At 36.0% G+C, this 10,591-nt stretch overlaps 1 protein-coding gene across 1 annotated transcript in view; it reads left to right on the top strand.

The window, feature by feature from the left end:
• The first annotated feature begins 3,300 nt into the window (after positions 1-3,300).
• The window catches only part of LOC124169415 (protein AATF), a 28,608-nt gene continuing 21,317 nt past the window's right edge, over positions 3,301-10,591 (top strand). Inside the window, exons 1-4 of the mRNA XM_046548011.1 lie at positions 3,301-3,530; positions 3,915-4,167; positions 6,155-6,348; positions 8,146-8,330. Of these exons, the coding sequence (XP_046403967.1) occupies positions 3,440-3,530; positions 3,915-4,167; positions 6,155-6,348; positions 8,146-8,330 (723 nt within the window). The 5' untranslated portion in view covers positions 3,301-3,439. The remainder of the gene's footprint in view (positions 3,531-3,914; positions 4,168-6,154; positions 6,349-8,145; positions 8,331-10,591) is intronic.

Below are 10,591 nucleotides of genomic sequence, written 5' to 3'. Positions count from 1 at the left end.
TAATTCCTAGCTCCTCCAAAAAAGCAATTGTGATACCTGTGTGTAAAAACGTTAACACTATTTAAAAAATGAAAAAGTGGAAAGTCACTGCACAATCAGACTTATGTACAAAGGCACAGTCAAAATTGTGTCCTGTAAAGCAGTGAATTCCTAGGACGCATTCGATAATGCATGGACACGAGATGACAAAATAGCCCCTCTTCTAATCCCAAGCTCACATTCTCGCAATTTTATGCCGTATTGAAAATTAATGCAGTTCTAACCTGCGCAATTACATGCCCCATGTAAAGCAGCCTTTAGTGATTATAGACCATTATTCAGCCAGTTTTTGCCAAAGTGTTTGAAAACCTGATTACTGATTAAGGGCAAGGATTTAGGTGCGTTACTAGGTACAAACCTTTTTGCTTTTTCAGCCATTAGTAGCTACAGATCCTACTGATCATTTTCAGGTAGAGTGTATTGTGATTTTTCCAAATGCATTCAATTAAGTTTATCATTTTTCTATCAGCAGCAAAACTGAAAGCCAATGGAATATGTGGTCCCATGCTATAAGTCAAAGAGAGGACTAGCAAATAAAATCCAGAATGCAGAACCATCACAATTTTATGCAACATCTGCTGTTCCACAGGGCTCCCACCTGGGACCACTTCCTTTATTACTGTTTGTGAATGATAATTATCATGGATTTTCCCTAGAGTCCATTAATGGAGAATGGTCTTTAAATCTGAGAAAGCACTCAATCTCCGCTGTTGACTTTAAAATCTTCTATTCCATTGATTCACATACTGCAGTGTCAGCAGTAATACTACATGATGTCATTGACCTTCAGCAACGGTTAGCTTCTCTTTCTGCTTTGTAGTACAAGAATAATTTATTGCAAATAAGCATCATTAAAGGTAGTGTACTTACCTTTTGTAAATGGAAACCCTTTTTTTTTAATATACTAATTATCTGAAAGCATATTACATAGGTTCCACTAAATATAGGACCAATGTGTACTGTTGGACTACAAACTAACATTAGATACAGATATTGATTCAACCGTAAGCAAATAAATATTCGAGTCCCTTGGTTTCACATGAAAGCATTGTAAAGATTACAACAAAAATGCTCAGTTACCCTTTCCTGAATGTCAACATAGACAGATCTGCAAACTGAATACTTTACATTGGTATGAGGTCCTTGATATCTCAAATGTGTAGCCAATATTGAAAAGGTACTGAACAATTCTTAAAACAGTTGCATTAGTATAAATGATAAACAGCAAGAAAGAATTATTTACTGGTTCAGATTTATTATCATAAATATTACAAAGATGAAAATAAAGATAAATGCCTCGTGAGCAAAATGTTCATCAGGGATGTTACCCCAAGTTCACATGAAATATTTAAACTGATATATTCCTCAAACATGTTTACACATAGTCAAATAATATAAAAACCATACCACTTTATGATTTTGAGACATAATCTAGTCACGAAATAATGTAAAAAGTCAATAATTACCGACATGAAGATGTTCACCAAAAATGTTAACCCAAACGTTCTGAAACCAAAATACCTCCCAGTGCTTAGGTTTGCATCAAACAAGCATTCTACTTGTGATATAACAAGAAATGTTAACCTGCTTATTATTCAAAATTGAATTTTTTCCCTACAATGTTGAAAATCTAGATGACTGCCTTGTAAGGTTGGTTCAACAGAAATGTTACCCCAAGTTCACATAAAATATTTACACTGACATATTCCTCAAACATGTTTACACATAGTTAGGTAATATAAAAAAAACCACTGTATGATTTAGAGACACATTCTATTCACGAAATAATGTAAAAGGTCAAAAATACCGGCATGAAGATGTCCATCAAAAATGTTAACCAAAACGTTCTGAATCCAAAATCACTCCCAATGCTTTTATTTGCATCAAATAAGCGTTCTAGGTGCATAATAACACGACATGTTTACCTGCTTATTATTCACTATTGAATTTTTACTCCACAACGATGAAATTAAGGATAAATGCCGCATGAGAAAATTGTTCATCAGAAATGTTACCCCAAGTTCACATCGAATATTTACACTGAGAAGTTGCTCAAATATGTTTGCCCATAGTTAGATGACATCTAAACCACACCACGTTATCATTTTCGTACATATTCTAGTCATTAAATGATGTCAAATGCCAATAAATACCGACATGAGGATGTACACCAAAAATGTTAACCCAAACTTTCTGAAACCAAAATAACTCCCATTGCTTTAATTTGCATCAAATAAGCGTTCTAGTTGTATAATAACACGATATGTTCACCTATTTATTATTCACTATTGAATTTTTACTCCACAACGATGAAAATAAGGATAAATGCCGCACAAGAAAATTGTTCATCGGAAATGTTACCCCAAGTACACATCGAATATTTACACTGATACATTACTCAAACATGATTGCCAATAGTTAGATGACATCAAAACAAAACCACTGTATGATTTAGAGACACATTCTATTCACGAAATAATGTAAAAGGTCAAAAATACCGGCATGAAGATGTCCATCAAAAATGTTAACCCAAACGTTCTGAATCCAAAATCACTCCCAATGCTTTTATTTGCATCAAATAAGCGTTCTAGGTGCATAATAACACGACATGTTTACCTGCTTATTATTCACTATTGAATTTTTACTCCACAACGATGAAATTAAGGACAAATGCCGCATGAGAAAATTGTTCATCAGAAATGTTACCCCAAGTTCACATCGAATATTTACACTGATATATTCCTCAAACATGATTGCTCATAGATATATGACATCAAAACAAAACCACGTTATCATTTTCGTACATATTCTAGTCATTAAATGATGTCAAATGCCAATAAATACCGACATGAGGATGTACACCAAAAATGTTAACCCAAACTTTCTAACCGCTTGTAGTTACTCATTTGTTTTTTGATTCCAAATATCGGCACAGGGGCGCTGTCTCCGATGTACGTGAAAAATGTATACCATACCTCCGTTCTCTAAAATTCGCGGAAAAAGCCCTTCTCGCAGTCTCAAGCAGGAAAATAGTTACCTTTATCATTCGATTGTTTTTTAAATCAATTAAAATCAAATGAATGCTAATTATTTACAAATAAATGTAATAATTTATTAAGGACGAAAAATATCGAAGTGCTCAACTGCAGGTGGATATAATTTCAGCAATCACGTTGTGGTCTCGCTCCGGACATCCGGACGTGCGGTATAATCGAACTCTTCCGTCGATTGATCGACTGGCTCGAAATATCGTTGCTTTCGACATTTGTTTATGATATTCTGAAAACGTGGGGGAGCGGTGTGGTGTGGAATGCCGATGTGATTTTTTCTCTATTTCGCTGTCGTGTCTTTTTAAGGCACTATTTATTTGGCTAGTTGAAACATTTTTATCACCTGTACAATGCCTGTGGACAAAAAATCTCTGTCGGAAAAAATTTCTGAGCTAATCAATCCTAATCCTGTTTGGGAAGATCCAGAAAATGATTTCTCTGGTAACATTCAATTATTGTTTAGAATTAGTTACTAAAACTCCTTTTATGATGTTAATATTGAACAATTTGGAGATTGATGCCATTCAAATGCGTTTTTCTGGGTTAAATTGGGTGATATCTTAAATGCTTTCTTATACTTTGGTTGATCTCATGGAATGAGGCACTAGGCTTCTCACTTGATTATATTTTGTGCAAGAATTACTGGTCGGTATGCCTCAGATTTTATTTATTGGTTTAAATAATATCGCTATTTGTTATAGATAATATTCGATTCGTGAAACTACTAGCCAATGAGTGCGGAAATTTGTTCTGTGAAGAAGGGTGTGATGGTTGACAGTTATCTTTTTGCTGATATAAATGGCAATAATTTCATCTGTATTGCAGAAACTACTGCGAAGGTTGTGGAAAGGGTCCCAGAAGACTATGAAGATGATGGAGATGTACCAGTCCCCTCCTCCCTGAAGTTGTCTAAGTGTGAACTACTGGATGAGAATGACGTCAAGTACTCCGGAAAATTAGTTTCTAGACGGAGTTTTGAGGATGGTATATCAAAAATAAAAGGCCTCTCTAGAGATGTAGACGATTCTGATGTATCGGAGGAAGAGAATGACGATTCTGATCAGTCAAAGATATTAAGGTAAATGTAATAACATATTCTTCAATCCTGTTAATCAGTAGTGTTTGGTTTAATTAATTTCGCTGCTGATCTATCGTGTGAGGAATATGCTATATTTTACTCAGGATTTCGAAACACCGGTTCATCTTGATTATTAAATATTAATATATATTTAGTATTGTTTAAAGGTACTTTCTCATGGCCCTTTATGGAAATTTATTTCTTTCAAACTATGGGCCCCAAATTCTCTTTGTCTGCTTCCCTAAGGTTTTTTTTATCATTGGAAGATGTGGGTTTCACCTAAGGCTGTCTTTGCACACTATGTCAAAGGCTTCATTTTTTTTGTATTTAAATTTAGTTTTCAAAATACTTCACTCGCACTCTTCTCAAAACTTTCACATGACATGATTAGAGATACGTCAAAATAGCACTTTCATTTTAATTGTATTGCACTTTATATTACAGTGCATTGCATTTTTTAGCATCTATTTTTTCTTTATTTTCATTATGTAGCACTAGTAGTTGACGACAAAGTGTAATGAAACGCAGTTATTTAAGAATACAGTTGAGGACCTCAAATCCAGAAATCCGGAACGACTCACATCTCACTTTGCTACATAAGCATCTACGTATATGTCATCAGTGACTGCCTGCACACCCTTCACTGTGTAAAAATATGAATGATGAAACAAGTCATCAGCTTCACTCTCCTTGATTGTATGACTTAGAGAAATGGAGAATTCACCTGTTCTACTTTAAATCAAAGAGGAGTTAATAAAAATGGGAAATACCTTTGGGAAGGCCCTGAAGACTAGCAATCCAGAAAAACCAGAAATCCACAAACCCTTTGGTCCCGGCCTTTCCGGATTTGAGGTCCTCAACTGTAGTTTCAATAATTATAGGGCATAACAATAATAAATTAAGGAATAAGATATAAAGTAAATAATTAAAAATCATGTTAATCGCCTGAATATCATTTACTCTATTAGTTGAACGTCAACATTGAACAAGTTTCAAAACTTTCTTCCTTCAACCGGTTGTGTCTGTCTGTCACAGCTAAGTTTTAGTGGCTGAAAAACCCCTCTGCATCCATGATGCTAACTTGTGTCCAGATTGTGTGGGGTGCAGCATTACCAAATGCAGTTTTTTTCTGGGCAGATTGCACGAAATATTAGCTTAACATCGCAGAAGCTACCAGGGTTCTCTCTCAACCTCTCTAGTAGCTGCCGATGAAAATACATGTAACCATCCATGAAGCAGTACGGCCCAACATCCAGTGGCGCAGCAAGGGGCGGGCTCGGCACTAAATTTATGAATTTTGCCATTTAAAAGGCAAATTTGTGGTTTAAATATCATAAAAGTCCAGTCATCGTGCCTATGTAGCATTTATTCACGTGTTTCGCATTTATCACAAATGCGATTTTCACGTATCACTAGAAATGATTCATCCATCTATTCTTCATCTTTCCTCAGTGACACCAAATTTTACATCTTTCAGCCTTGATTTCTCCGCTAGTGTCATTGTCCTTGCCTAATAATCGCAATGGAGCATGCTATAAATGTAATTGCTAATGACTTGCCTTTCCTTACTTCACTTATTTTATTCTCAGCTATTATGAGAGTCCTCTTTTTGAAGAATGACCTCTTTGCATGCACCTTTCTACTGACTATTTCCTTCCTGATTCATCCACTACTAATTACTTGCCTACCCAAGGAGCAGAACTCTTTCACCACTTCAATTTTATGGTTTCCTAGTGTGAGGTTGGTCCTCTCTTCTACTGCAGGCGAATGTCTTTATTTTCTTTTCATTGCTTTAACCAGTCTAACCATTGCTGATGTACTAAATAGTTTTTACAAAGGATTCATCATATTTCATAGTCTGTACATAAGTCCTTCAGTTCATTTATAAAGAATTAAAAAATAGTATACATATTTAAATTGTTGAGAGTAAATGTTTTTCCTCAAAATTATTTTAATGTTGAATCATATTAACAACTTTAATTTACAGTGATCAAGAAGAAGATGGCGAGGAAAGCGAGGAAGGAAGTGAATCGCCTGGGGATGACTCTGAAGATGAAGAAATTGACGATGATGACGATGCAAGTGAAGGAAGTCCACAAAAGGATATGAATATTAGCCATATATTAAAGAGTAATTTCTCAGAAGAAGTAGAAAAAGGAAATGCTGTTCGTGCCCAAATTAGTGAGTACATATTTTACAAAAGTCTGGTCGTATAGAATTTATGTAGGCATTACTTTCAAATTGTTTAATATTTTGGAAAAAAATCATTTTAGAATACATTTTTGAGTCTCATAAATTTAAAAAAGAAATTATCCTGTGTCTTAGTACATTGCGGCTTCAGCAGGCTATTGCATGAATCTTTTGACTGCAAAATGTGTGCTAAAATGAATGCCATGCACTTCCATGAAGTGAAGCTGGAAGCCAATAGGTATATTTTTAGAGAAATATGAATGAGAAATACCTAGTTTTGCTGAATAGAACCACCTATGGAGGTACTATGGTGTTATGATTTCCTCGTCATTAATTCCATACTTAAGTTATCTTTACATTCAAGTTTGTTGGCATTTTTTGCATGCATAGTATCTATTAATAAGGTGCAGCTAGCTAGTCCGATGTGAGAAGAGAATGAAAAGAAAAAAGCTTTGAAGTAATGATTGGCTGAGCTTGATTGTGATGTCATTGCTTAGCATCAGGAGTTACAACTGTCAATAATAAACTATATAGTGGAGTAGTAAACATTTATGTGACTCAATTCAAGTGTCAGTAAGAATTTAATCCGTAGTTTATGTCAAGTATCTTTCTGGAGAGACATTTGAATGCATGTGAAAGAAAGTTCATTACCACTCAGCATCAGTTAATAAAGGAAAAAAAATATTGAATTGCATATTGTGATTTTAATGTGTAGTTTTTTGTTTACTCAAAAAAGCTGCCAAGCTACTGCTATTTCTGTGTTGCTAAAAATTAGGGCAATTTTGAAACCTACAATAATCAAGTTAACTTGACTAATGATAAAGTTCTCAGGGTGACGAAGGACAATGATCTCATATGATTATTTATGAAATACCTCCAACTAAGGAGACATCTGGCGATAATTACTTTAGTACTAGGTGTACTTTTTGAAATTTGATACTATTTTCTTAAATTCTGTGATGACTGCCTGAGGTCTCCGTTGTTTGAGGTAGTTCGTGAATAGGGTGGTTTCCAATTTTTTTATTGCCTAAATCGAAAGATTATTACTCCTGAAGTACGTATTTCCCGCTTTTAGATTTTTAAATGACGATATCAATTTTTGCGATATAATGAAAAGTGAAAATTTTCATGCACGCGAAAATGCGACGGCTAAGGATGAATGCTGGAAAAGCCCGTGTGACGTCATTCTGGTTCCAGCTGCTGCCATGTGAGGCCACCTTGGCTATGAGGGCCGATACGATGCAGGCTGCTAGAAGGTAGCAGAGTACCATGCTAGCTGGTAGCGCTTGGCTTAAAGAAGGATTATTAATACCCTATCAAACGAAGGAAATTTTCCGGCCGTAGGCAATTTTAATAGGTGATTATTAAGAAATGTTTCCTTGAGTGCTGTTCCACATGCATGCATTGGTAATCTCTGACGATGTAAAACTCCTGACTAGGCCCCTGTGACGTCACGTGGAGTGGCATCGCATGGGTGCCAATCTGGCCTTTTTCAAATGAGGTTGAAATTGACCGTTGCCATTCGTCTGAACTGGGATTTCTAAAACCAAATACATAATTTGTATATTATGAATACACTAATGGTGGGTTACGAATCGCAATCAATGCCTTTCGTTTTCTTTCATGAAGGAAACTACCCTATTGTGATAAAAGGTCGTTGTCCCTCATAAAAAAGTGAACCTTTCATCAAGTTAACTTGATTATTGGCACTTTCTAACGCAGCCATAACATGATTGTGTACAGCATAATTCTTTTTTAACTTGTTACACTATTTTCTTCTTTTTTCAGAACTATGGGATAACCTTTTAGAAGCTCGAATTCAATTGCAGAAGTGTTTAGTAGCATCTAATAAGTTTCCTCAGCATGACTCATTTAAATCATTCAAGCAATATGGTGATTCTGAGTTCAACAATAAAGTCTCCCAGTGCAAGAAGGATGGATTCCGCTTACTTGACAAATTGTTGGAGATTCAGGTATGTTGTAAAGAAAATGTCTTGTTACATGCGTAAAACAAAAATGTGCATGTAGTTCCAAGAACTATGCTGAGAAATCTGAGGTGATTTTTATCTTTGCACCGTAATCGTCACTGCATTCCAAGTCAATTTGAAGTTTTTGTGTAGTAAATTCAGGTATTAGTTATGAAAAAAATCGCAAGTATGAGGCCCATCAGTATAAGATGGGGAAATTGATGGTAAGCCATTTAAAATCAGACCTGTACCTACGTGTTGAGTATGCAGAAGTGGGCCTAAAATTTGTGGGGTGCATTTTTATTAGTAAATCCCGAGATTAGATGGATATCACTATTTCAGTTGGTGGGGATGTCCAATGAGAAGGGGGTTGCAGTCAAGTTTTCTTCTCCACCAAGGAAACAAGTATGGCACACACAGATACCTTTTGGTTTGGCAACACAACAAGTAGGACTCTGTCAGTGGTAGATAGCAGGGGATACAGAGAAAACTCAAGGGGGGGCAAAAAATATCTAGTTACCTTTACTTTTATGTTACCTTTACTTTTATGGTAATAAAAAAATAATCAAGTCATATGCAGAGCTTCAGAAATTTTTAACTAAAGTGATTTCATGTACACATATTCAAGACAATGTCATCTTATGATATAAAAAAGTTACAATTGTGGTTATGCTATGTTTTGCAATACAGGTGGCCCGGCAAAGGGGGGGCATGTGCCCCCCATCTGTATCCGCCACTGGTGGTAGATATTTGTGAGAGACTGCCAGATGTGAATTTTAGTACTTTGTGGGAGGTACTTCATGAACAGCACTACATCAGACAGATAGGATTTTGATTTGTGCTCTCTTTGGCACCTATTGTTAACAGCAGGCTAATGACGCCAGCAGATTTCTTTCCACCCTTCAGGACAAGACTTGTGAAGGAAGGTGAGGGTATCATCCTCCTGAGAGAGAAAGAGGTGGGTGTTAGGGGATGAGTAGGAAGCTGTCTGAAGAAAGAAGGTAGTGTCGTTGGTTAGGTGCTTGGGGAATGGGTTCTTTCCTCTGGGTGCTCTTTGATACTCAAGTGCTCCTCCCTGTGTGATGAACTTCACCCCTGCAAGCCACATGGTGAATCTTTATGGCAGCATCCTCAATAGCCAACACCATAACCTCCTAAACAAAGGCTTTAAATATTCAGAGGAGCTATCATTGACTATAATATCCCTGAAAAACCGTGTGGCTGATTGTGAAGTTGCCCATAGTAGAGAAGGCTTTGCTTGGAACCGGGTGGTTGCCAATGTCATCGCCAGGGATGGCAAGAGAAAATAAATGAAAGTCAAAACCAGTAAAATTGAAATAGTTTCCTTCCCGGGAGTGAAATGTGGAAACGAAATGGATTTAAACCCTGGAAGCTGAACTCAGGGTCAAAACAAAATTGGAGTCAAAACTAAACTAAAACTCTGGGACAAAACAAAACGCAGATATTGTTTCGTAACGGAGGGATCTCGTGCTTCACCTTCAAACAGTTTAGTTTCGACCCACACACCGAGTACGAAGTATGATTGAATAAAGTGGAGGTCCGGCCTACCGCCATTAGATGCTTGGGGCACTCATTTTTGCCACTAACAGGAGAGCAGTGAAAGCAAACTGGCCATTCGATTTTTAAGCTCGATGTTATAACCTCTCTACACGTATTATAATAATAATAATAATAATTGTTTATTACTCCACAAAATAAAAGTACAGAATAGAATTAATTACCGAAAACGGAGTAACTTTAGGTAGCCATTAAGGACAACCTGTTTTTTGGCTACCATCCTTTGCATAGGGTCATGCTGATATATAAACATTTGAATTGAAGTAAGCACAACATTTGAATTGAAGCAAGCACAACATTTGAATTGCAACAAGTACGTAGTACATATTTATTACAAGGAATTACATCATAGAAAAAAATCCTCCACACTTTGCATTTTAAACAGCCAAGACTGAATATTTTTCATAATTACATTATTATTTTTTGTTTTCAGACATGATACGGGTAATAAGTTGTACACTTTTGGCCCTATAAACAAGAAACAACGTTTATACAACGTAAGGTTAGTCCTAGGTAAAGCAATACATGATCTTCGTAGGGTGAAGGAAGGATGGTTGTATAATAATAACCCCTTAACTGTATTTCCACTTCTCATGAAAAAACGACGTAAAACCTTGTAAATGAAAAGATGTCTCAAGGGAAGCAAGCCTATACTATTAAATAAAGGAAAGGAACTTTCAAAACGGCTC

The sequence above is a fragment of the Ischnura elegans genome, chromosome 12, assembly GCF_921293095.1.
Source record: "Ischnura elegans chromosome 12, ioIscEleg1.1, whole genome shotgun sequence".
Lineage (NCBI taxonomy): Eukaryota > Metazoa > Arthropoda > Insecta > Odonata > Coenagrionidae > Ischnura > Ischnura elegans.
The sequence above is the reverse complement of the archived record's forward strand: the minus strand, read 5'-3'. Positions and strand labels throughout refer to the sequence as shown.